This window comes from Tachypleus tridentatus, chromosome 2 (assembly GCF_004210375.1).
Source record: "Tachypleus tridentatus isolate NWPU-2018 chromosome 2, ASM421037v1, whole genome shotgun sequence".
NCBI classification, from domain to species: Eukaryota; Metazoa; Arthropoda; class Merostomata; order Xiphosura; family Limulidae; genus Tachypleus; species Tachypleus tridentatus.
In genome coordinates, this window is record NC_134826.1 from 155,308,183 (window position 1) to 155,335,540 (window position 27,358).

Consider the following 27,358-nt stretch of genomic DNA (forward strand, 5'->3'; position numbering starts at 1 on the left):
AGTGTTGTACTTACTATAACACATTACAAGGTATGTATATTAAACAGTGTTGTACTTACTATAACACATTACAAGGTATGTATATTAAACAGTGTTGTACTTACTATAACACATTACAAGGTATGTATATTAAACAGTGTTGTACTTACTATAACACATTACAAAATATATATATATATTAAACAGTGTTGTACTTACTATAACACATTACAAGGTATGTATATTAAACAGTGTTGTACTTACTATAACACATTACAAGGTATATATATTATATTAAACAGTGTTGTACTTACTATAACACATTACAAGGTATGTATATTAAACAGTGTTGTAACTTACTATAACACATTACAAGGTATGTATATTAAACAGTGTTGTACTTACTATAACACATTACAAGGTATGTATATTAAACAGTGTTGTACTTACTATAACACATTACAAGGTATGTATATTAAACAGTGTTGTACTTACTATAACACATTACAAGGTATGTATATTAAACAGTGTTGTAACTTACTATAACACATTACAAGGTATGTATATTAAACAGTGTTGTACTTACTATAACACATTACAAGGTATGTATATTAAACAGTGTTGTAACTTACTATAACACATTACAAGGTATGTATATTAAACAGTGTTGTACTTACTATAACACATTACAAGGTATATATATATATATTAAACAGTGTTGTACTTACTATAACACATTACAAGGTATATATATATATTAAACAGTGTTGTACTTACTATAACACATTATTAAACAACTATAACACATTACAAGGTATGTATATTAAACAGTGTTGTAACTTACTATAACACATTACAAGGTATGTATATTAAACAGTGTTGTACTTACTATAACACATTACAAGGTATGTATATTAAACAGTGATGTACTTACTATAACACATTACAAGGTATGTATATTAAACAGTGATGTACTTACTATAACACATTACAAGGTATGTATATTAAACAGTGATGTACTTACTATAACACATTACAAGGTATGTATATTAAACAGTGTTGTACTTACTATAACACATTACAAGGTATGTATATTAAACAGTGTTGTACTTACTATAACACATTACAAGGTATGTATATTAAACAGTGTTGTACTTACTATAACACATTACAAGGTATGTATATTAAACAGTGTTGTACTTACTATAACACATTACAAGGTATGTATATTAAACAGTGTTGTACTTACTATAACACATTACAAGGTATGTATATTAAACAGTGTTGTACTTACTATAACACATTACAAGGTATGTATATTAAACAGTGTTGTACTTACTATAACACATTACAAGGTATGTATATTAAACAGTGTTGTACTTACTATAACACATTACAAGGTATGTATATTAAACAGTGTTGTACTTACTATAACACATTACAAGGTATGTATATTAAACAGTGTTGTACTTACTATAACACATTACAAGGTATGTATATATTAAACAGTGTTGTACTTACTATAACACATTACAAGGTATGTATATTAAACAGTGTTGTACTTACTATAACACATTACAAGGTATGTATATTAAACAGTGTTGTACTTACTATAACACATTACAAGGTATGTATATTAAACAGTGTTGTACTTACTATAACACATTACAAGGTATGTATATTAAACAGTGTTGTACTTACTATAACACATTACAAGGTATGTATATATTAAACAGTGTTGTACTTACTATAACACATTACAAGGTATGTATATATTAAACAGTGATGTACTTACTATAACATAACACATTACAAGGTATGTATATTATATACTAAACAGTGTTGTACTTACTATAACACATTACAAGGTATGTATATTAAACAGTGTTGTACTTACTATAACACATACACAAGGTATGTATATATTAAACAGTGTTGTACTTACTATAACACATTACAAGGTATGTATATTAAACAGTGTTGTACTTACTATAACACATTACAAGGTATGTATATTAAACAGTGTTGTACTTACTATAACACATTACAAGGTATGTATATTAAACAGTGATGTACTTACTATAACACATTACAAGGTATGTATATTAAACAGTGTTGTACTTACTATAACACATTACAAGGTATGTATATATTAAACAGTGTTGTACTTACTATAACACATTACAAGGTATGTATATTAAACAGTGTTGTACGTACTATAACACATTACAAGGTATGTATATTAAACAGTGTTGTACTTACTATAACACATTACAAGGTATGTATATTAAACAGTGTTGTACTTACTATAACACATTACAAGGTATGTATATTAAACAGTGATGTACTTACTATAACACATTACAAGGTATATATATATTAAACAGTGTTGTACTTACTATAACACATTACAAGGTATATATATATTAAACAGTGTTGTACTTACTATAACACATTACAAGGTATGTATATATTAAACAGTGTTGTACTTACTATAACACATTACAAGGTATGTATATTAAACAGTGTTGTACTTACTATAACACATTACAAGGTATATATATATTAAACAGTGTTGTACTTACTATAACACATTACAAGGTATGTATATTAAACAGTGTTGTACTTACTATAACACATTACAAGGTATGTATATATTAAACAGTGTTGTACTTACTATAACACATTACAAGGTATGTATATATTAAACAGTGTTGTACTTACTATAACACATTACAAGGTATGTATATTAAACAGTGATGTACTTACTATAACACATTACAAGGTATGTATATTAAACAGTGATGTACTTACTATAACACATTACAAGGTATGTATATTAAACAGTGTTGTACTTACTATAACACATTACAAGGTATGTATATATTAAACAGTGTTGTACTTACTATAACACATTACAAGGTATGTATATATTAAACAGTGTTGTACTTACTATAACACATTACAAGGTATGTATATTAAACAGTGTTGTACTTACTATAACACATTACAAGGTATATATATATTAAACAGTGTTGTACTTACTATAACACATTACAAGGTATGTATATTAAACAGTGTTGTACTTACTATAACACATTACAAGGTATATATATATTAAACAGTGTTGTACTTACTATAACACATTACAAGGTATGTATATTAAACAGTGATGTACTTACTATAACACATTACAAGGTATGTATATATTAAACAGTGATGTACTTACTATAACACATTACAAGGTATGTATATTAAACAGTGATGTACTTACTATAACACATTACAAGGTATATATATTAAACAGTGATGTATACTATACAGTGATGTATATATTAAACAGTGTTGTACTTACTATAACACATTACAAGGTATGTATATTAAACAGTGTTGTACTTACTATAACACATTACAAGGTATGTATATTAAACAGTGTTGTACTTACTATAACACATTACAAGGTATGTATATTAAACAGTGTTGTACTTACTATAACACATTACAAGGTATGTATATATTAAACAGTGTTGTACTTACTATAACACATTACAAGGTATGTATATTAAACAGTGTTGTACTTACTATAACACATTACAAGGTATGTATATTAAACAGTGTTGTACTTACTATAACACATTACAAGGTATGTATATTAAACAGTGTTGTACTTACTATAACACATTACAAGGTATGTATATTAAACAGTGTTGTACTTACTATAACACATTACAAGGTATGTATATTAAACAGTGTTGTACTTACTATAACACATTACAAGGTATGTATATTAAACAGTGTTGTACTTACTATAACACATTACAAGTACTTACTATAACACATCATTGGTATGTATATTAAACAGTGTTGTACTTACTATAACACATTACAAGGTATGTATATTAAACAGTGTTGTACTTACTATAACACATTACAAGGTATGTATATTAAACAGTGTTGTACTTACTATAACACATTACAAGGTATGTATATTAAACAGTGATGTACTTACTATAACACATTACAAGGTATGTATATTAAACAGTGTTGTACTTACTATAACACATTACAAGGTATGTATATATTAAACAGTGTTGTACTTACTATAACACATTACAAGGTATGTATATTTAAACAGTGTTGTACTTACTATAACACATTACAAGGTATGTATATTAAACAGTGTTGTAACTTACTATAACACATTACAAGGTATGTATATTAAACAGTGATGTACTTACTATAACACATTACAAGGTATGTATATTAAACAGTGTTGTACTTACTATAACACATTACAAGGTATGTATATTAAACAGTGATGTACTTACTATAACACATTACAAGGTATGTATATATTAAACAGTGTTGTACTTACTATAACACATTACAAGGTATGTATATTAAACAGTGATGTACTTACTATAACACATTACAAGGTATGTATATTAAACAGTGATGTACTTACTATAACACATTACAAGGTATGTATATTAAACAGTGTTGTACTTACTATAACACATTACAAGGTATGTATATTAAACAGTGTTGTACTTACTATAACACATTACAAGGTATGTATATTAAACAGTGTTGTACTTACTATAACACATTACAAGGTATATATATATTAAACAGTGTTGTACTTACTATAACACATTACAAGGTATGTATATTAAACAGTGTTGTACTTACTATAACACATTACAAGGTATGTATATTAAACAGTGATGTACTTACTATAACACATTACAAGGTATGTATATTAAACAGTGTTGTACTTACTATAACACATTACAAGGTATGTATATTAAACAGTGTTGTACTTACTATAACACATTACAAGGTATGTATATTAAACAGTGTTGTACTTACTATAACACATTACAAGGTATGTATATTAAACAGTGATGTACTTACTATAACACACACAAGGTATGTATATTAAACAGTGATGTACTTACTATAACACATTACAAGGTATGTATATTAAACAGTGTTGTACTTACTATAACACATTACAAGGTATGTATATTAAACAGTGTTGTACTTACTATAACACATTACAAGGTATGTATATTAAACAGTGTTGTACTTACTATAACACATTACAAGGTATGTATATTAAACAGTGTTGTAACTTACTATAACACATTACAAGGTATGTATATTAAACAGTGTTGTACTTACTATAACACATTACAAGGTATGTATATTAAACAGTGATGTACTTACTATAACACATTACAAGGTATGTATATTAAACAGTGATGTAACTTACTATAACACATTACAAGGTATGTATATTAAACAGTGTTGTACTTACTATAACACATTACAAGGTATGTATATTAAACAGTGTTGTAACTTACTATAACACATTACAAGGTATGTATATATTAAACAGTGTTGTAACTTACTATAACACATTACAAGGTATGTATATTAAACAGTGATGTACTTACTATAACACATTACAAGGTATGTATATTAAACAGTGTTGTACTTACTATAACACATTACAAGGTATGTATATTAAACAGTGTTGTACTTACTATAACACATTACAAGGTATGTATATTAAACAGTGTTGTAACTTACTATAACACATTACAAGGTATGTATATTAAACAGTGTTGTACTTACTATAACACATTACAAGGTATGTATATTAAACAGTGTTGTACTTACTATAACACATTACAAGGTATGTATATTAAACAGTGATGTACTTACTATAACACATTACAAGGTATGTATATTAAACAGTGTTGTACTTACTATAACACATTACAAGGTATGTATATTAAACAGTGTTGTACTTACTATAACACATTACAAGGTATGTATATTAAACAGTGTTGTACTTACTATAACACATTACAAGGTATGTATATTAAACAGTGATGTACTTACTATAACACATTACAAGGTATGTATATCAAACAGTGTTGTAACTTACTATAACACATTACAAGGTATGTATATCAAACAGTGTTGTATTTACTATAACACATCACAAGGTATGTATATTAAACAGTGTTGTACTTACTATAACACATTACAAGGTATGTATATTAAACAGTGTTGTACTTACTATAACACATTACAAGGTATATATATATTAAACAGTGTTGTACTTACTATAACACATTACAAGGTATGTATATTAAACAGTGTTGTAATTTACTATAACACATTACAAGGTATGTATATTAAACAGTGATGTACTTACTATAACACATTACAAGGTATGTATATCAAACAGTGTTGTAATTTACTATAACACATCACAAGGTATGTATATTAAACAGTGTTGTACTTACTATACTATAACACATTACAAGGTATGTATATATTAAAACAGTGTTGTAATTTACTATAACACATTACAAGGTATGTATATTAAACAGTGTTGTAACTTACTATAACACATTACAAGGTATGTATATTAAACAGTGATGTAACTTACTATAACACATTACAAGGTATGTATATTAAACAGTGATGTACTTACTATAACACATTACAAGGTATGTATATTAAACAGTGATGTACTTACTATAACACACACAAGGTATGTATATCAAACAGTGTTGTAATTTACTATAACACATTACAAGGTATGTATATTAAACAGTGATGTACTTACTATAACACATTACAAGGTATGTATATTAAACAGTGATGTACTTACTATAACACATTACAAGGTATGTATATTAAACAGTGTTGTACTTACTATAACACATTACAAGGTATGTATATTAAACAGTGTTGTACTTACTATAACACATTACAAGGTATGTATATTAAACAGTGTTGTAACTTACTATAACACATTACAAGGTATGTATATCAAACAGTGTTGTAACTTACTATAACACATTACAAGGTATGTATATTAAACAGTGATGTACTTACTATAACACATTACAAGGTATGTATATTAAACAGTGTTGTACTTACTATAACACATTACAAGGGTATGTATATTAAACAGTGTTGTACTTACTATAACACATTACAAGGTATGTATATTAAACAGTGTTGTACTTACTATAACACATTACAAGGTATGTATATTAAACAGTGATGTACTTACTATAACACATTACAAGGTATGTATATTAAACAGTGTTGTACTTACTATAACACATTACAAGGTATGTATATTAAACAGTGATGTACTTACTATAACACATTACAAGGTATGCATATTAAACAGTGATGTACTTACTATAACACATTACAAGTTTGTATATTTAACAGTGATGTACTTACTATAACACATTACAAGGTATGTATATTAAACAGTGTTGTACTTACTATAACACATTACAAGGTATGTATATTAAACAGTGTTGTAATTTACTATAACACATTACAAGGTATGTATATTAAACAGTGTTGTAATTTACTATAACACATTACAAGGTATGTATATTAAACAGTGTTGTAATTTACTATAACACATTACAAGGTATGTATATTAAACAGTGTTGTACTTACTATAACACATTACAAGGTATGTATATTAAACAGTGATGTACTTACTATAACACATTACAAGGTATGTATATTAAACAGTGATGTACTTACTGTAACACATTACAAGGTATGTATATTAAACAGTGTTGTACTTACTATCCTTATATGCTCGTTCCTCTTCTCGCTTTTTTCGTAATTCTCTCTTCAACGCCTCACTATTTTTCCATTTTTCAAGTGCCCTACACCCAAAACCCAGTGGTACAGATATTAGAATTGAATAAGACAGATTTGTTTAAAAATATTTTATAATTTAAATAAATTAATTACCTGTACATTTTCTAAAAGACTTTAAACATCCTGCTGTAATTCAAAATATTATTGACTGTTTGGTAAAGATAATCTTACTTTGCTTCCACATCTGTCCTCAAATACACAATAAGAGGAGGAGTCTCTTCGTATGGACTACGTCGTTGGATTTTTCTCAATCCTTCCAAGTCGCTTAAAAGAAAAAGACTATGTCAACTCTGTACCACTTGCTAACAATATAATGTTACAGTATTGTCCAGTTTTTTTAAAGAAGTTATAAATTTCTTTGTAGATTCAGTTTAAGAAAAGTAAAATTCGCTCATTTGTTTGGGTGATACTATTCTTAAACTGAAAGAAAAATAACTTTTATATTCACACCTTTCTGCCTGTATCTTGTTTAATTCCTGAGTCACTAACAGATAAACATATATAACCACTTGTTTAATTCCTGAGTCACTAACAGATAAACATATATAACCACTTGTTTAATTCCTGAGTCACTAACAGATAGACATATATAACCACTTGTTTAATTCCTGAGTCACTAACAGATAAACATATATAACCACTTGTTTAATTCCTGAGTCACTAACAGATAGACATATATAACCACTTGTTTAATTCCTGAGTCACTAACAGATAGACATATATAACCACTTGTTTAATTCCTGAGTCACTAACAGATAAACATATATAACCACTTGTTTAATTCCTGAGTCACTAACAGATAGACATATATAACCACTTGTTTAATTCCTGAGTCACTAACAGATAGACATATATAACCACTTGTTTAATTCCTGAGTCACTAACAGATAGACATATATAACCACTTGTTTAATTCCTGAGTCACTAACAGATAGACATATATAACCACTTGTTTAATTCCTGAGTCACTAACAGATAGACATATATAACCACTTGTTTAGTTCCTGAGTCACTAACAGATAGACATATATAACCACTTGTTTAATTCCTGAGTCACTAACAGATAAACATATATAACCACTTGTTTAATTCCTGAGTCACTAACAGATAAACATATATTACCACTTGTTTAATTCCTGAGTCACTAACAGATAAACATATATAACCACTTGTTTAATTCCTGAGTCACTAACAGATAGACATATATAACCACTTGTTTAATTCCTGAGTCACTAACAGATAGACATATATAACCAATAAGTTGAACAAAATGCTAAATATTACATGGGTTTCAGAAGGTACTCATTCATTGCTCGTAGCGGAGTGATAAAGTTCCTTTCAGTGAATGCCTGGGTGACGTCCAGTTTCTTCCTCTGGCTCTTCCGTTTTGGAATCACTGAAAAATTAGATTTGTCAGCATTTCTTCTACTTAGCAACAAACATATTAATGTCCTCTAGAACACTGTAGAAGTGATGGTTTTAATTTTCACCTAATAATATTACACTCAATAGAAACAAATTTTGCATTATTAAGCATGATTCAGAGACATAACAGACACAAGGTAGGATTGAATACATGAAATTATACAAAAAAAAATCCGTATATAAGTAGCCACGAGTAGATCTCACAAGAGTTTGGTTATCAACCATTATAAAACTGTAAGGCATTACTCAGTTTAAATACTTTAATTCAAACCTGAATTTATGCAACTGATAGAAATTCAACACTTACTCTTGAAAAGATTTGGCTAATTATGTAGTGGTTTTTGTAAGGGTTTGCATATTCATTCATACCTGGTTTCTGTACTTTTTGTACATATATGTACATATCATAAATAAAATGTCTGGCAATTTTCATGATGATGAGAAACCCATTTGAAGTAAAAATGTATTTTAAGACAGCTGGTACAGGTAATAAAACTTTTATTAAAATAAAGTACATAACAATGTTTTGACCTTCTTAGATCATCTTCAGGTTAAGAACAAAATGTTGTTCTGTAATGTAATAATACCCACACATTCTTCTGTATTGTAATAACACCCACACATTGTTCTGTAATGTAATAATACCCACACATTGTTCTGTAATGTAATAATACCCACACATTGTTCTGTAATGTAATAACACCCACACATTCTTCTGTACTGTAATAATACCCACACATTGTTCTGTACTGTAATAACATCCACACGTTGTTCTGTACTGTAATAACATCCACACGTTGTTCTGTACTGTAATAACATCCACACGTTGTTCTGTACTGTAATAACATCCACACGTTGTTCTGTATTGTAATAATACCCACACATTCTTCTGTATTGTAACAATACCCACACATTCTTCTGTATTGTAACAATACCCACACATTGTTCTGTAATGTAATAACACCCACACATTGTTCTGTAATGTAATAATACCCACACATTGTTCTGTAATGTAATAATACCCACACATTGTTCTGTAATGTAATAACACCCACACATTGTTCTGTAATGTAATAATACCCACACATTGTTCTGTACTGTAATAACATCCACACGTTGTTCTGTACTGTAATAACATCCACACGTTGTTCTGTACTGTAATAACATCCACACGTTGTTCTGTACTGTAATAACATCCACACGTTGTTCTGTATTGTAATAATACCCACACATTCTTCTGTATTGTAACAATACCCACACATTCTTCTGTATTCTAATAATACTCACACATTCTTCTGTATTCTAATAATACTCACACGTTGTTCTGTATTGTAATAACACCCACACATTCTTCTGTATTGTCATAATACTCGCACGTTGTTCTGTATTGTCATAATACTCGCACGTTGTTCTGTATTGTCATAATACTCGCACGTTGTTCTGTATTGTCATAATACTCGCACGTTGTTCTGTATTGTCATAATACTCGCACGTTGTTCTGTATTGTAAAAATACTCCCACATTGTTCTGTATTGTAATAACACCCACACATTGTTCTGTATTGTAATAACACCCACACATTGTTCTGTATTGTAATAACACCCACACATTGTTCTGTATTGTAATAACACCCACACATTGTTCTGTATTGTCATAATACTCACATTGTTCTGTATTGTCATAATACTCACACGTTGTTCTGTATTGTCATAATACCCACACGTTGTTCTGTATTGTCATAATACTCACACGTTGTTCTGTATTGTAAAAATACTCACACGTTGTTCTGTATTGTAAAAATACTCACACGTTGTTCTGTATTGTAATAATACCCACACATTGTTCTGTACTGTAACAATACTCGCACATTGTTCTGTACTGTAACAATACTCGCACATTGTTCTGTACTGTAACAATACTCGCACATTGTTCTGTACTGTAACAATACTCACACATTGTTCTGTATTGTAATAATATTCACACATTGTTCTGTACTGTAATAATACTCGCACATTGTTCTGTATTGTAATAATACCCACACATTGTTCTGTATTGTAATAATACCCACACATGTTCTGTATTGTAATAATACCCACACATTGTTCTGTACTGTAATAATACTCGCACATTATTCTGTATTGTAATAATACTCACACATTGTTCTGTATTGTAATAATACTCATACATTGTTCTGTATCGTAATACTACTCACACATTGTTCTGTATTGTAATAATACCCACAGCAATTATGTTTATGATACAACTGCAAATTTTATTCTTCTCATATTTAAACAATTTCACTGAAGTAGATTTATAAGTGAATTTGTGTTTATAATTCAGTGGTAAAAGGTATTGTTAATATCATCTCAGTTTTGTTAGTTTCTTCTTACACTTTTAGAATGACCTCAGATATTGATATCATGCTATACAACTGGTTAATTTAATTATACAAATGCATTTATATAATTAAGTAACCATTTAAAGCAAGCAAATTTTTTTTGTGTATTCCAATTGTTATCAAACTGAAAAACAATTCATGTTTATTTTGTTTATCCTGTTTGAGGATTAATAAGGTAAACTTGTCTTTATTTCAACAATACGTTTTCACAATACTTTATTGTTGTGATTATTGTAACTTTTACACATACTTGTGTCAACTGTATCAGTGTATGGGTGGCGTTTAGGATTAAAATTGGGAGTGCGCAAAAACATTCTGACTAAATTATTATGAATGTTTTGCATACACTATATATATCACCTATGGTTCACAATCTAGGTTATTCACTTGTAAATGTCTTTTTGTCATTGTGGTTATCTTCACATTTTTAAAAACTTTTATTATCCTACAACATATAACAAAAAATTCAACATTATTTCCTGCCATATTTACCAGATATAATAGTTTCTTTTCCTATGGATTTCATTTGACTAGGTTCCTTGGAGGTTTCTTTCGAAGAATTTTCATTGTCTTTACTACTTCCACTAGCAACACATCGTAGGAGAAACAGTTGATGTGTTTCTAAAAATACATGAAAACAATACCAATCACTAATATTTGACTAGGTAATAACTATAATGACCACAGCTGTATGTGAAATAATCCAGTAACTCATCTAATGTGCATTATCAAAAATAATTAATACAATGTATCACTAATTAACAAGGATCTTCATTTCACTAATTACTCCTTTTCTCCATTTTTTGTCACTCACTATTACTACTTTAAAATGTAACTAAGAAAACCTCTGAACCAATAGGACCCAAATAGAAACATCTGAAATGATACGGTTAGCTGATAATCATGAGAGCTTAGCAAATGAACTTAATTTGAATAATAAGTTCAAATTCAAATGAAAAATACTAATGTAGAAATTATGGGCTTTATAAAACGTAAACAGCCTAAACAATTCTCAAATAGGCTATACTTCCACACTAACGAATAAGAAATTTAAACCCAACCTTTACTTTTCAGGAAATAATCACTTCTCTTCTTAAACTCTCAGTATACTGCTAGCAGTTTATTTTGTAAATCACTCATCATGTTAAAAATAAGAGTTTTTACTATCGCCTGTCTTTTAAAAATATTAAACTTCAATCCTCTGGTTCCATTATCTTCATAACACAATACAAACAAAGATCTTGTGTACTCTTATGTAAAGTGCAAGCGATGAACCCAGTGGTCCATTGGGTCTGTTATGTGTTATGTAAAGTGCATGAGATAATTAATGAAAATATTATGGGCAATTAGAATGATTTGCTAATTAATTATTATTATATTCAACAATCAGTTACATTCACTAAACATTTATTCTCATGAAAGACAGAATAATCAGAAACATGAGTTGTAATAAGTTGATATTTTTCTATGTTGTGATGTTAATTAAAGTGAGCAGCATTCAGTTAACCAGAAACAATAACAATGATAAGTCATGCAACATTTTGATTACTTAGATAAATAACATGGTTAAAAACATAAATTTCAGTGGCTTTTCATAATTACTCATTGATTTAATGATAATTTTGATTAATAATTGATTTTATGTGATATTAATCTATACAACTGGTGCTCCTGAAGGGCTGACCCTACAGTTTAATCTAAGTAATCACCCAGCTCTGACAGTTGCAAATCTAAAATGGCATTTCCACAAGTTAGATCCCTGACCAACTGGTATAGAAAACCCATCCTAAAAGAAATCTCACTGTCAGAAGCCATAGAGGGCTTGATTAAAGTTCAAGTATCCCATACTTATTGCATAAGTACTTTTATTAGTAGCAGCCCTTGTATCATTATACTACCCCATATTTATCCCCTTCTTCTGTAAAGGTGATCTGTAACAACTGCCAAAGTACTTTTATTAGTAGCAGCCCTTGTATCATTATACTACCCCATATTTATCCCATTCTTCTGTAAAGGTGATCTGTAACAACTGCCAAAGTACTTTTATTAGTAGCAGCCCTTGTATCATTATACTACCCCATATTTATCCCCTTCTTCTGTAAAGGTGATCTGTAACAACTGCCAAAGTACTTTTATTAGTAGCAGCCCTTGTATCATTATACTACCCCATATTTATCCCATTCTTCTGTAAAGGTGATCTGTAACAACTGCCAAAGTACTTTTATTAGTTGCAGCCCTTGTATCATTATACTACCCCATATTTATCCCATTCTTCTGTAAAGGTGATCTGTAACAACTGCCAAAGTACTTTTATTAGTAGCAGCCCTTGTATCATTATACTACCCCATATTTATCCCATTCTTCTGTAAAGGTGATCTGTAACAACTGCCAAAGTACTTTTATTAGTTGCAGCCCTTGTATCATTATACTACCCCATATTTATCCCATTCTTCTGTAAAGGTGATCTGTAACAACTGCCAAAGTACTTTTATTAGTAGCAGCCCTTGTATCATTATACTACCCCATATTTATCCCATTCTTCTGTAAAGGTGATCTGTAACAACTGCCAAAGTACTTTTATTAGTAGCAGCCCTTGTATCATTATACTACCCCATATTTATCCCATTCTTCTGTAAAGGTGATCTGTAACAACTGCCAAAGTACTTTTATTAGTTGCAGCCCTTGTATCATTATACTACCCCATATTTATCCCATTCTTCTGTAAAGGTGATCTGTAACAACTGCCAAAGTACTTTTATTAGTAGCAGCCCTTGTATCATTATACTACCCCATATTTATCCCATTCTTCTGTAAAGGTGATCTGTAACAACAGCCAATTAAAAATTGCATACCGATGAAATTCATCAAATATTGTTTCAACATGGTGACAACTCTTAGAATCTTCCATTTCAGCCTTAAACTCATCTATTTAATCCCTTGTACTCACAATGCTAAAATAACAGGAAATAAGTTTATTCTTGATGCTGCTACATTTATCTACACATTTAAAACTATTATCTACTTTGAACTTCCTATTTACAAAGTTATTTTTACTTTAGCTATCACATCAGTGTTTATTCTCACTTTTCCAAGCATCCTCACAACTATGCTAGTTGTTCAGTTTCAACTGTTTAGAGCTTTCCTAAACATCCTACTTGTAAAGCCTCTAACAGTTTCAGAGAGTACTGCTGATATTGGTATTTATTTCTTACTCAAACCTCTGAAACAGTTCTTTATACTTATAAATGTTCTTTTAAATTATAGTTTACACTGTTTACTCCTAACACACTAAAATTGTTCCTTAGCATCAACAACACATTTCAATATTCTGGACTTAATCTGTCAAATAATTCTATTCCTGATCTTTCTGTCCTTCTCTCCACAAATAACTGTATCTATATACATGATGAAAGAATACCTCAATCATATCTTTCTTTGTCTCATGTAGAAAATGGTTCAAATCTATTAAATAACTACTACTTGAATGCTAATTGGCCTTTTCTCTGTTTTTACATATATGTATATATTTATGTTTGATATATACAGTAAAAATTATTATAAACTGTATATATTTATATTTGTTATACATAGTAAAAATTATTTTAATTTCTATATTTATGTTTGTTATACACAGTAAAATTTATTTTAAATTGTATATATTTATGTTTGGCATACACAGTGAAAAACGTGATTCTTTTGGACCAACCAATGAACCCCATTGAAAATGTTTGGTGGTGGATGGCAAGGGAAGTCTGTAGAAATGGACATCAATTCCAAACAGTGCATGATCTTCGTGAAGCTGTCTTCACCAATTAGAATAACATTCCAGCCAGCCTTCTGCAAATGCTTATATCGACCATGCCAAAGCAAATGTTTGAAGTTATTCGCAATGATGGCCGTTCAACTCACTACTGAGACCTCTTGTTGGGCATGTCCTACCCTGTTTAGGACTTCTTTTTGGTATGGTCTTAAACTTTTGACCAGCTAGTATTTAGCCTAATTTCATAGTGTTCACATTTTCCCTATTAAATGCTAAAAAGTTTTTATTTTTATTTTCCCTTTTCTTATTTTCATCTTTCCAAGCTCTACTCAAATAAGTGGTTTAGTCTAACAATGCAAAATGCATATTTTTTCTTTACGTTCATTGGCCTTAAGATTTTGGCAGCAGTGTATTTATGTTTGTTATACAAAATAAAAATTATTTTAGATTGTGTATATTTATAGTTGGTTGGTGTTTTATAGTGCATAGGACCTAGGCTATCTGCACCAAACATCTAGTAAAAAGTTAAAATTGAAGTAAAATTATTAAAATTCATAAAAGAAAATTAAAATAAAACAAAACAAGGTTTAATTTTTGAATTAAAACATAAATAGCATTAAATCCAATTTTTATATCTAGTCTACAGCAGTAGGAGAAAAACTTCAGTAATTATCATAACTCACCAGGAAGACTAACGGGTAAGTTCAAAAATAAGTGTTGTTTACCTGATGTTGGTCTTTCTAGTCCTGGTTTTGAGTTATTTGATATTATGACCATTTTCAGAAAGTAAAGTAATACAAGACTTAAAAGACTTGTAGCAAAATTTTAATTATTATAACTTGGCAGGATGACTAAAAGGTAGTTCAAACAGCAGTTTTAGACACCTGAAGTTGGCCTTTCCAGTCCTGGTTTTGAGTTATTTGACGTTATGTCCAATTTCTAATTTGAAATTGAACTGGAAGTACTTTGATTCTTAAAAGAGAATCATATTAAAAAAAGGTCTAATGTATAAATTAAAAAAACTTAAATTGCATTAAAAGGATTAAAGGCCTTTAAAAAACTAAAAACATTTTTAAGGTGGAGAGTGCCACCCTCACCAATCACACTGTCTGATGTTATGGATAAACCTTGGGACAGAACATGTTTAAAATGGTGCCATCACTGAGAGTCGTAATGATAGCATGGCAGTAAAATGTGGCTTTTTGTGACCTGAGTGTTACATAGACAACATATTGGTGCATCAGTCCCAGATAAAAGAAAGCGTTGAGTTAAAAACTGTGACCAATGAGTAGTCTAGTCAGAACAATTTCCTTTTTCCAATCCTTACAGTAGTAAGACGGCCAAAGTCCAATAGAGGGTTTTATTTGGAAAAGCTTGTTTTTACGTTGCTCACTCCAAGTTGACTGCCAACTGGCATGGAGCTCAGCCTTAAATGCAAGACCATAGTCCATGTATAGAACAGGCACAGCAGTGATAGTGCCAGCTGAGGTATCAGTAAACCCATTCTCACAAATACCAACATGGCCTGGCATTCAGAAAAACTGGACAGAGGAAAATGTTAAAGAGAAATAACCTGGTCAGTTTTGAATATTGGTGAGAACTAGCATGAAGCATTTCCAGAACCAGTATAGAACTAAGTGAGACAGCATAGATAGTGCAATTTGAGTACTGCTTAGCTTCTATGTGATCCATGGCAGGAGAAATGGTATACAGTTCAGCAGTGAACACAGAAGTTGTAGGGGGGATTCTGCACACAACTACTGAACCAGAACAAACCATGGCAGAGCCCACACAGTCACCTGATTTCGAACCATCAGTATGAACAGGAATAGAAGGATGGTTTGAAAGATATTTAGCAAATAACAGACAGTATTTCCAATCAGGAGTGTCTACTTCTCTCAGATGACTTAAAGATAGGTCACATTAGAGGACTGTAAGAAGCCATGGTGGAATGGGCTGACCAGTGGATACAGAAATGTTATCCAAGGACAGATCTAATTCAGCCAACTGCACCTGGATATGAAGGCCAAAAGGAGCAATGGCAGATCATCTGTTCTAAAAAAGCGTAGCCCACTGAGGAAGGAAACCATAACCACAGGTGGGATGCTCTTGTAAAAAATGAAGTTTCGAAGTATACAGTAAAGACAGTTGCAAATGGTGGAGGTATAGAGGAGGTTCATGAGACTCAGTGATTTAGCTCTGGACTGGGAAGTGCAGAAAGCCCCAGTGCAGAGATGAAGTTCCTAATGATGAATGAAATCCAGTATCTTCAAGGCTGTGATCCTGGCAGAGCCACAGACCAGTGATCCATAGTCAAATTTCGATCGAATAAGCACACGATATATCTTTAGCATGGAACATTGATTCACTCCCAAAGTGGTGGAAGAGAAGGCACAGAGGATGTTCAGTGCTCTTGTATATTTGACTTGTAGCTGCTTGATGTGTAGTATAAAGGTCAGCTTATGGTCAAAGATAAGCTCCAAGAACTTTGTCTCAGGGACCACAGGCAACACAACTTCACCAATACAGAATTTAGGATCAGGGTGAATACCCCATTGGTGGCAAAAGTGCATGCAAATGGTTGTAGAGAGAGACAGAAGTTAAATCCATTTGCTGTGGTCCATTTCAGTACACGATTGAGGGCAGTTTGTAGTTGCCGCTCAATATATCTATGTTCGACGACTGACATGAGATGTGAAAGCCGTCGACATAGAGCCCATTCGCAACAGTAAGAGGGAGTTGTTCAGTGATGGCATTAATCTTTATACTGAAAAGTGTGACACTCAAAATACAGCCCTGAGGGACTCCAAGTTCATGTAGAAAAGAATGGGAAAGTGTCGAACCCATGCAAACTTCGAATGGCCTGTCCATTAAAAATGTTTAGTAAAAATGGGCAAATGGCCACATAACCAACACCAATGGAGGTCTCACAAAATGCCATACCTCCATGTTGTATCAAAAGCCTTCTCAATGTCAAAAAATATTGATATAAGATGTTGTCATTTGATTTATATTTCAAGTTGATTCAGGTGGTCCATGGTGGAGTGCTATCATTGGAACCCACAAGTGCTATCAGTTTGCTTGATCCAGCTTTCATCAGGGCACATAGGTCAGGTGGCATTGACCATGGCCAGTCTCTCTCAAAATTATAGGAAAATGATCACTGTCTCATGGGTTATTGTCAACCCTCCATTAAGAGTGGGAGAACAGTGATGGAGAGCAAATTGAGAGATCAATATCAGTAAAGAACTGCCTAGGTGCATGACAACAAGCATAAGAATCAGTATTGAAAAGTTGTTATTAGAAAACATACACTTTCCATAGTGACCCCCTCCCATCAAGCACTTCACTAGAGGGAATGATATCCATTAAAATCTCCCAGGATTAAAAAGGGAGGCAGCAACTGATCAATGAAAGCAACCCAAGCTGATTGGTCATAGGTCTCTCCAAGCAACAGGTAGGGAGAACAAACAGTGTTGGCATGACCCAAGAAAACATGGATGGCTACAGCCTCCAAGGTTGTGTCGAATGGCAAAGACAAGGTGGGAACCTGCTGATCAACCAACAGTGCCACCCCTCCATGCACTCATCCATCACATTTCTGAACAAAGAAAACTGCCAAAAAGTAACTGTATCAGCAGGTTTCAGAAATGTTTCCTGTTAGGAAAGACATACAGGATGGTAGGAAGAAATCAATGCTTTGATGTCATCCAGATTAGAACATAAACCTTGACAGTTCCATTGTATCAAGATGGCCATTTTTATTTATGTGTAGGTGAACTGGGTGGAGAGCCCTTCTGTTTACAACCACATCTCTTGTTTTTTATTGTATTTATTTGACCTCCATGGATCTAGCCCTGGGTTGATTGGGCAAGTCTTCATTGTTGAAAGAGGATTCCAGCAACTGAAGATGTGAGCAAAAGATTGTTTTGCATCTTGGGGTGGGGAAGACGTGCCTGAGGAAATGCCTGTACCCAGAACCAAATGATGTGGATCTTGTGGTTTGCTGGAATGTATGTTAAGGAGAGACATGGGTGTTGATGTTGATTGATTAACTTTTTTAACCACGGAGGTCAAATACTTTTCATTTGGTTTGAGAAAGATTCTTTTGGAGACACAGAGATCCGCTTGCACCCCACTGCACTAATGGAATGAAATGCAGCAGCAAATATCTGAAGTTAAGTGATGGACAGTAACTTTGAGCCTTAAGGTAAGTAATGTTTCAATCATCTTCAAATGCTGCACCTCTTTTCTTCCAACCATTTAGAGCAAGAACAAAAGTAAGACATGTGAGAGCTATTGCAAATAATGCAACAAGGGTCCATTTCACACTCAGAGGCACCGTGGTTCTTGCCACTGCAATGAGCACACATCAAGAAACCACAACGTGATGTCTTTGAGTGACCGAACTGCTGACACTAGAAACACAGGAGAGGGTTTGGAATGTATGGCCATACCCTGCAATTAAGATAACCTGCCTTGATGGTGGCAGATGGACAAAGTGATGTAAATGTTAAAGTGAGGACATTGCTCAGCAGCATAACTCCATCTTAGCTTAGTGGAGATACGCCTCACTGCAGCAACTCCTTTGGTGGAGAAACCAGTGAGAATCTCCGACTGAGGATGTTCATCAAATCCTCTCAACAATAACTGCTCGTGACAAATTCAAAATAGCATGAGGCATAACTTCAGTAGGTATATCCCTAATTACCTTTAAGTGTAAGAGGAGCTCACTGTGTTTAGATGTGGATGTTTCCACCAATATGTCACCAGAGCAAAGCTTTTTGACTGACTTTGGAGAGCCAGCAAGACCCTCTTGTCCCTTCTGAATGTAAAGGGAGATGTGCCCTTAAGGTTTGTCTGAAAGAGAATGTAGTATACAAAAATGAGGTACAGATGTTGAAGATTGCTGTTCAGAATCTTCAAGACATGGTCGTTTACCTATACACTGTTTTTCACTATCTTATTTAAGTTTGTATTTGAAGGATCCATAATAAAAAATAATTTTTGGTGCCCACTGACCCCACCCTACAAGGGGATGCACTACAATGTCAAACAAGGACACTGCAGCAATGCCACGGTTTGTGAGCATTATATCCAAACAACAGCATCAGATATAAAGTCCACAACACCTGTTGAGAAAATCCAACACTGATGCTTGGTTGACCCTAGCCCAAGTGGTTCAGCCGACTGACCCTAGGGGTTCCACCCCAAGACTACCCGTCTACAGGAATTCAAGGCCAAAGTGGTGTGTTAGGGTTGGACCTCTCAACCACTGGGATCCTCTCCTCCTCTTCACAGGTTGCCATGCACAGCAAACATGTGGGTGGATGTTTAGATCTCAGAGGAGTTAAACTGAAAGAACAGAACTTTCCCTGGGAAGTCACCTCACTACATACAGGAATCCACACTGAGGGGGATATATTCACGTTTGGCATGCACAGAAAAATTTGTTTTATTGTTTGTTTGTTTTGAAATTTCGCACAAAGCTACTCAAGGGCTATCTGTGCTAGCCGTCCCTAATTTAGCAGTGTAAGACTAGAGGGAAGGCAGCTAGTCATTACCACCCACCGCCAACTCTTGGGCTAGTCTTTTACCAATGAATAGTGGGATTGACCGTCACATTATAATGTCCCCACGGCTGGGAGGGTGAGCATGTTTGGCGCGACTCAGGCGCGAACCCGTGACCCTCAGATTACGAGGCGCACGCCTTAACGCGCTAGGCCATGCCAGGCCAAATTGTTTTAAATTGTATATAGTTATTTTTGAAAAACAGTAATATTTAATTTACCCTTAATATATTCATTTGGTATAAACAGTAAAAATTGTTTTATATTGTATATAGTCATGTTTGGTATACACAGTAAAATTTGTTTTCTATTGTATATAGTTACATTTGGTATGCACAGTTAAAATTGTTTTCTATTGTATATAGTTATGTTTGATATAGACAGTAAAAATTGTTTTCTATTGTATATAGTTATGTTTAATATACACAGTAAAAACTGTTTTCTATTGTATGTAGTTATGTTTGATATACACAGTAAAAATTGTTTTCTATTGTATATAGTTATGTTTGGTATATAGTAAAATTTGTTTTCTATTGTATATAGTCATGTTTGGTATACACAGTAAAATTTGTTTTATATTCTATATAGTCATGTTTGGTATACACAGTAAAATTTGTTTTCTATTGTATATAGTTATGTTTGGTATGCACAGTAAAAATTGTTTTATATTGTATATAGTTATGTTTGGTATATAGTAAAATTTGTTTTATATTGTATATAGTCATGTTTGGTATACACAGTAAAAATTATTTTCTATTGTATATATTTATGTTTGGTATATAGTAAAAATTGTTTTCTATTGTATATAGTCATGTTTGGTATACACAGTAAAATTTGTTTTATATGCGATGCAGTTATGTTTGCTATACACAGTAAAATTTGTTTTATATGCGATGCAGTTATGTTTGCTATACACAGTAAAATTTGTTTTAAACTGGATATAGTTATGTTTGGTATACACTCATATTCTCCATCCTATAACATACACTTTTATAAACCTAGCACTCATATTCCAAACATTTAATGTACACTTTTATAAACCTAGCACTCATATTCCAAACATTTAATGTACACTTTTATAAACCTAGCACTCATATTACAAACATTTAATGTTCACTTTTATAAACCTTGCACTCATATTACAAACATTTAATGTACACTTTTATAAACCTAGCACTCATATTACAAACATTTAATGTACACTTTTATAAACCTAGCACTCATATTACAAACATTTAATGTACACTATTATAAACCTAGCACTCATATTACAAACATTTAATGTACACTTTTATAAACCTAGCACTCATATTACAAACATTTAATGTACACTTTTATAAACCTAGCACTCATATTACAAACATTTAATGTACACTTTATAAACCTAGCACTCATATTACAAACATTTAATGTACACTATTATAAACCTAGCACTCATATTACAAACATTTAATGTACACTATTATAAACCTAGCACTCATATTACAAACATTTAATGTACACTTTATAAACCTAGCACTCATATTACAAACATTTAATGTACACTTTTATAAACCTAGCACTCATATTACAAACATTTAATGTACACTTTATAAACCTAGCACTCATATTACAAACATTTAATGTACACTTTATAAACCTAGCACTCATATTACAAACATTTAATGTACACTTTATAAACCTAGCACTCATATTACAAACATTTAATATACACTTTATAAACCTTGCACTCATATTACAAACATTTAATGTACACTTTTATAAACCTAGCACTCATATTACAAACATTTAATGTACACTTTTATAAACCTAGCACTCATATTACAAACATTTAATGTACACTTTATAAACCTAGCACTCATATTACAAACATTTAATGTTCACTTTATAAACCTAGCACTCATATTCCAAACATTTAATGTACACTTTATAAACCTAGCACTCATATTACAAACATTTAATGTACACTTTATAAACCTAGCACTCATATTACAAACATTTAATGTACACTTTTATAAACCTAGCACTCATATTACAAACATTTAATGTACACTTTATAAACCTAGCACTCATATTACAAACATTTAATATACACTTTATAAACCTTGCACTCATATTACAAACATTTAATGTACACTTTTATAAACCTAGCACTCATATTACAAACATTTAATGTACACTTTTATAAACCTAGCACTCATATTACAAACATTTAATGTACACTTTTATAAACCTAGCACTCATATTACAAACATTTAATGTACACTTTTATAAACCTAGCACTCATATTACAAACATTTAATATACACTTTTATAAACCTAGCACTCATATTACAAACATTTAATGTACACTTTTATAAACCTAGCACTCATATTACAAACATTTAATATACACTTTTATAAACCTAGCACTCATATTACAAACATTTAATGTACACTTTTATAAACCTAACACTCATATATCCAATCATTTAACACTCCTACGAAAAGACGTTTCTAGTCCTGATTTCTCCAAGCCCGTTCCCATGGCTGTGGTTTCGCTAGATAGTAGATAGGGACAGTGGGAATCTCGTTAATCCATTCATTAATAGATTTAAATGGCAATTTCATTTAAATACAAAATTATTAGCCTAATATTAATAACCTTTCAAGTTGCTCTGGGGCCTATTAGGCCCCACCTTTTTTAGGTATGTTACTATACACTTTTATAAACCTAACACTCATATTCTCAAACCTGTAACATACACTTTTATAAACCTATCACTCATATTCTCAAACCTGTAACATACACTTTTATAAACCTATCACTCACATTCTCAAACCTGTAACATTCTCTCTTAATTCTTTATGGTTCATACTGGTTTGTTTTTTTCCATTTTTAAAAACTGTAAATTCAAATATATAACTTCAAAAGTCATAAATAAATATTTTAATGGTTTATGTAATAATTCCAGAACAATTCTGTTTAACTTAAAAAACAGAAAACATAAGGTTACTAAATTTTCTAAAATGGGTAGTGAAGCCAAAACCCCAACATATGAAAACTTACTTGCATATAATACAGTAGTCTGACAGGTGGTAAATTTCCTACCCTCACAGGGTGCAAGACAGTAGCTAATTTTTTGTCTAGTGGTAGCAACTACAAGGTTTCTGACAAATGGAACAAACACTGACCTTACCATGTTTCAGTAAACAAAATGGCCTAAACCTCCTTAAATGAGAAAAAAATTTAATTAGACAACATGAAAACTACAGGTTTCTAAAAAGTGCATCTCGCATCTCAATTTTTAAAATGTTTACGTCTGTGCAATAAAATTATTTAAACATGAACAGTACTTGACATGCATTAAAGAAAATATTTAACAAGTGAACTTACGATATAATCTTTATAGCAGTCAAATATATATTCTAGCTTTTTCTAATTTATTTCTAGTTACACATTTAGATTATAATATTTTTAACTGTAATGTGAACAGGAACTCAGCTTCTTGGTACAGTCATAACTACCCGTTTTATAGAAGTAGAAACCTGCAATACTGTTAGTGCTTCTATAATTTTAGAAACATTAGGCTAGCTAGCCAAGCCTAGCAATATCATATTACTGAATATACAATATTCGGCCATTAAAACGTTCTAATATTAAAATATTAATATTAGAAATAACATCGATAACCGAAGTAACGCAGCTTATTCTGCACTACCACTAGTAGTAGTAAGTCGTACTACTTATAGCCTGTCGCTGTACTGTTTATCTTAAATTGCATTAAATTGTATATAAGTGTTAAAGTGTTGTAACAGAACGCATTCACTTATTTTCTTCATAATCTTCGTTTAACACTTAGCTTTACAAAATAAATTAAGTATCCAGTTGAGCTTACACTGATGAAAACCATTAAAACATTCTTTCCTGAACTGAAGTAGCTCCCTCTTACGGAACATCCATCGGTTACACAAAAAATCACTACATATATTTTTCTTTACACCCAACATTCTTCTGAACTACTGCAAATTATCTATTTAGTGTTTGTTAATATACACAATAAAGATTTTTCTCCGGTGGCTTATTCATAAAAATACTTGGAATTTTTCTTATTAAAATCATGATCATAAGGCATTTTGATGTTTTTATTCAATTTCCAGGTGCAAGTATTAACAGAACTGTTACAACCCATTATTTGATGCTTTGTTATTACAACTGAAATCGATAAACACTTTATTTGACAACGACCTCTATAGATCAATTAAATTGAATGATACGTAAAATTTATTGACTAGCAATAACAAATTTTATGAGCAGAAGCCGTTGAAGCGTAATGTAACTTTATCTTTTACTTTATACAATTGCCATATGTCTCATTCTTTTATATTAAATATCAATTATATCTAATTGTGTTCCTTTACATAATAAAACATGAAATAAGTGCAGCGAGGGGGTATTTGGTTCTTTAATGTTGTCATTTCATACAAGTGGTATGTCTACGGATTTACAAAGCTAAAATCAGGGGTTCGATTCTCCTCGGTGGGCTCAGCAGATAGCCCGATGTGACTTTACTATAAGAAAAACAAACACACACACAATCTCCTTCCCCTGCGACACCTGTTAAGCGGGTATATTTGAGCGAACATCAGTAAAATATTGTCTGAAATGTTTGTTGTTGTTGTTGTTTTGAATTAAGCACAATCCTACATAATGGGCTATCTGTGCTCTGCCCACCACGGGTATCGAAAACCGGTTTTAAGCGTTGTAAGTCCGCAGACGTAACGCTGAGTCAATGGGGAGGGGCTGCTGAAATGTTGTAGTGCAACTAAATTTGCCTGAGACAAATATGAAATATAGTAAATGTGTTTCGACATATCGCATTTGTGTCAATTATTACATTTTAATATATTCATATAAATAAACTTTGCCCTATTTTCACTTTTAAATTTTTTTTCTTAAGCCTACATTTCGATTGTACAAAATATTTATCCCGGCAATTGTTACAAGTGCTACGAATTGAGCTGTGACCTAGTATCTGTGGTGAGACAAAAATAGAGTGCGACGAATTGACTGTAACGAATTGTTCCAAAATTATTAAATATGGTAAAGCCCATGGGCTACATTTTGTTCTAGGTATCACTTTCTGTTGTAAGGTAGGACCACGTGATTCACAGGAAAGCTGTATTATGTTCTTCCCTTTTTATTTTCTGTACGTGAAACAAATCTACTTGCGTCACAAACACCAGATATAATTTTGTGTTCTATATTTCTGATTAGTTAACTAGAAGAGATAAGAATTTGAAGCACATATCACAATTTTAGATCGGTTGGTTTCTATTTTCAAAATGCAAGAGTATGTTTTAAATCGATGCTTTAGGGCAAATATTTTATTGCATCTTCAATACCATGCTCTACATTTTAATTTCATTTGACCTCATTTACTTTTATTTCTATTCAGCCTGAAGATATGCAATATAATTACAAAATAAATAAAATTTAGTTAAGTTGATTTGTTTGTTTATTTGTTTTCGAATTTCGCGCAAAGCTACACAAGGGCAATCTGCACTATTCGTCCCTAATTTAGCAGTGTAAAACTAGAAGGAAGACAGCTAATCATCACCACCCACCGCCAACTCTTGGGCTGTTCTTTTACTAACGAATAATTGGATTGACCGTCACATTATAACGCTCCTACGGCTGAAAGGGTTTGGCATGTTTTGGCGTATTTGGCATGACGGGGATTCGAACTTACGACACTTAGATTATAAGTTGAGTGCCTTAGCCACCTGGCCATATCGGGCCTAGTGAAGTTGACCAATCTTGTTTATTTCTTATTTTTTTACATGATCTCATATAATCACATCAGTGAACATACCATTACAGTCAACAATCCTCTAAACCAGTAGCACCAGTTATTCAGTACCTTTATGTTTCAATAGTGACACAACAGCAGACGCTAATTTGCTGCAGTTGGTGGATACAAAATAACAAGTAATTGAATTTTAATTAGTATCAGCCACATTCAAAGATAGTGTTCACGAACAGTTGAGTTTATTTGATAGTGGTTATCCAAGATGCAAAGTTTTGTCCACGAACAGTTAATTTGTCTTAGGTTGGTCAACCAAGTTGTTCATGGACAGTTCAGTTTGTCATAACACGGCTAGCCAAGCTATTCACGGACAGTTCGGTTTGTATCATAAAGATCAGAGAAGTTGTTCAAAGACGGTCAAATCTCTCCCATGGTAGTTAGCAAAGAGGTAAACTCTACTCTCGTAATACTTTCCAAAACTATCAAGAAATACTGTTTTCACATTTACTGATAAAAACGATATGCACTTTAGATTAGAGCACAAGTCGAGTAAAGCGTCGACTCTCGTGATAAAGGAGTCTTTCACTTTTTCCTTAATTAGTAGTTCTATTTGTATTTCTCTTATTATCTTTGTACAGGATTTCATCAGGCCTCAGTATATGTATTATTATTTTAACTTCACACTGTGTATAAGGTGAAAGGATAATATAAAAAA

General features: G+C 31.6%; 1 protein-coding gene across 2 annotated transcripts in view; it reads right to left on the minus strand.

Annotated features, from left to right (window-relative positions):
- Positions 1-24,797, minus strand: part of LOC143245424 (proton-coupled zinc antiporter SLC30A9, mitochondrial-like) — a 58,189-nt gene extending 33,392 nt beyond the window's left edge. For both annotated transcript variants that reach the window (XM_076491772.1, XM_076491771.1), the window contains exons 1-6: positions 24,733-24,797; positions 23,904-24,065; positions 12,017-12,145; positions 8,986-9,097; positions 7,873-7,965; positions 7,624-7,706 (exon numbers count right to left, since the gene is read on the minus strand). In XM_076491772.1, the coding sequence (XP_076347887.1) occupies positions 7,624-7,706; positions 7,873-7,965; positions 8,986-9,097; positions 12,017-12,145; positions 23,904-24,036 (550 nt within the window). In that variant the 5' untranslated portion in view covers positions 24,037-24,065; positions 24,733-24,797. The remainder of the gene's footprint in view (positions 1-7,623; positions 7,707-7,872; positions 7,966-8,985; positions 9,098-12,016; positions 12,146-23,903; positions 24,066-24,732) is intronic.
- Positions 24,798-27,358: the final 2,561 nt, after the last annotated feature.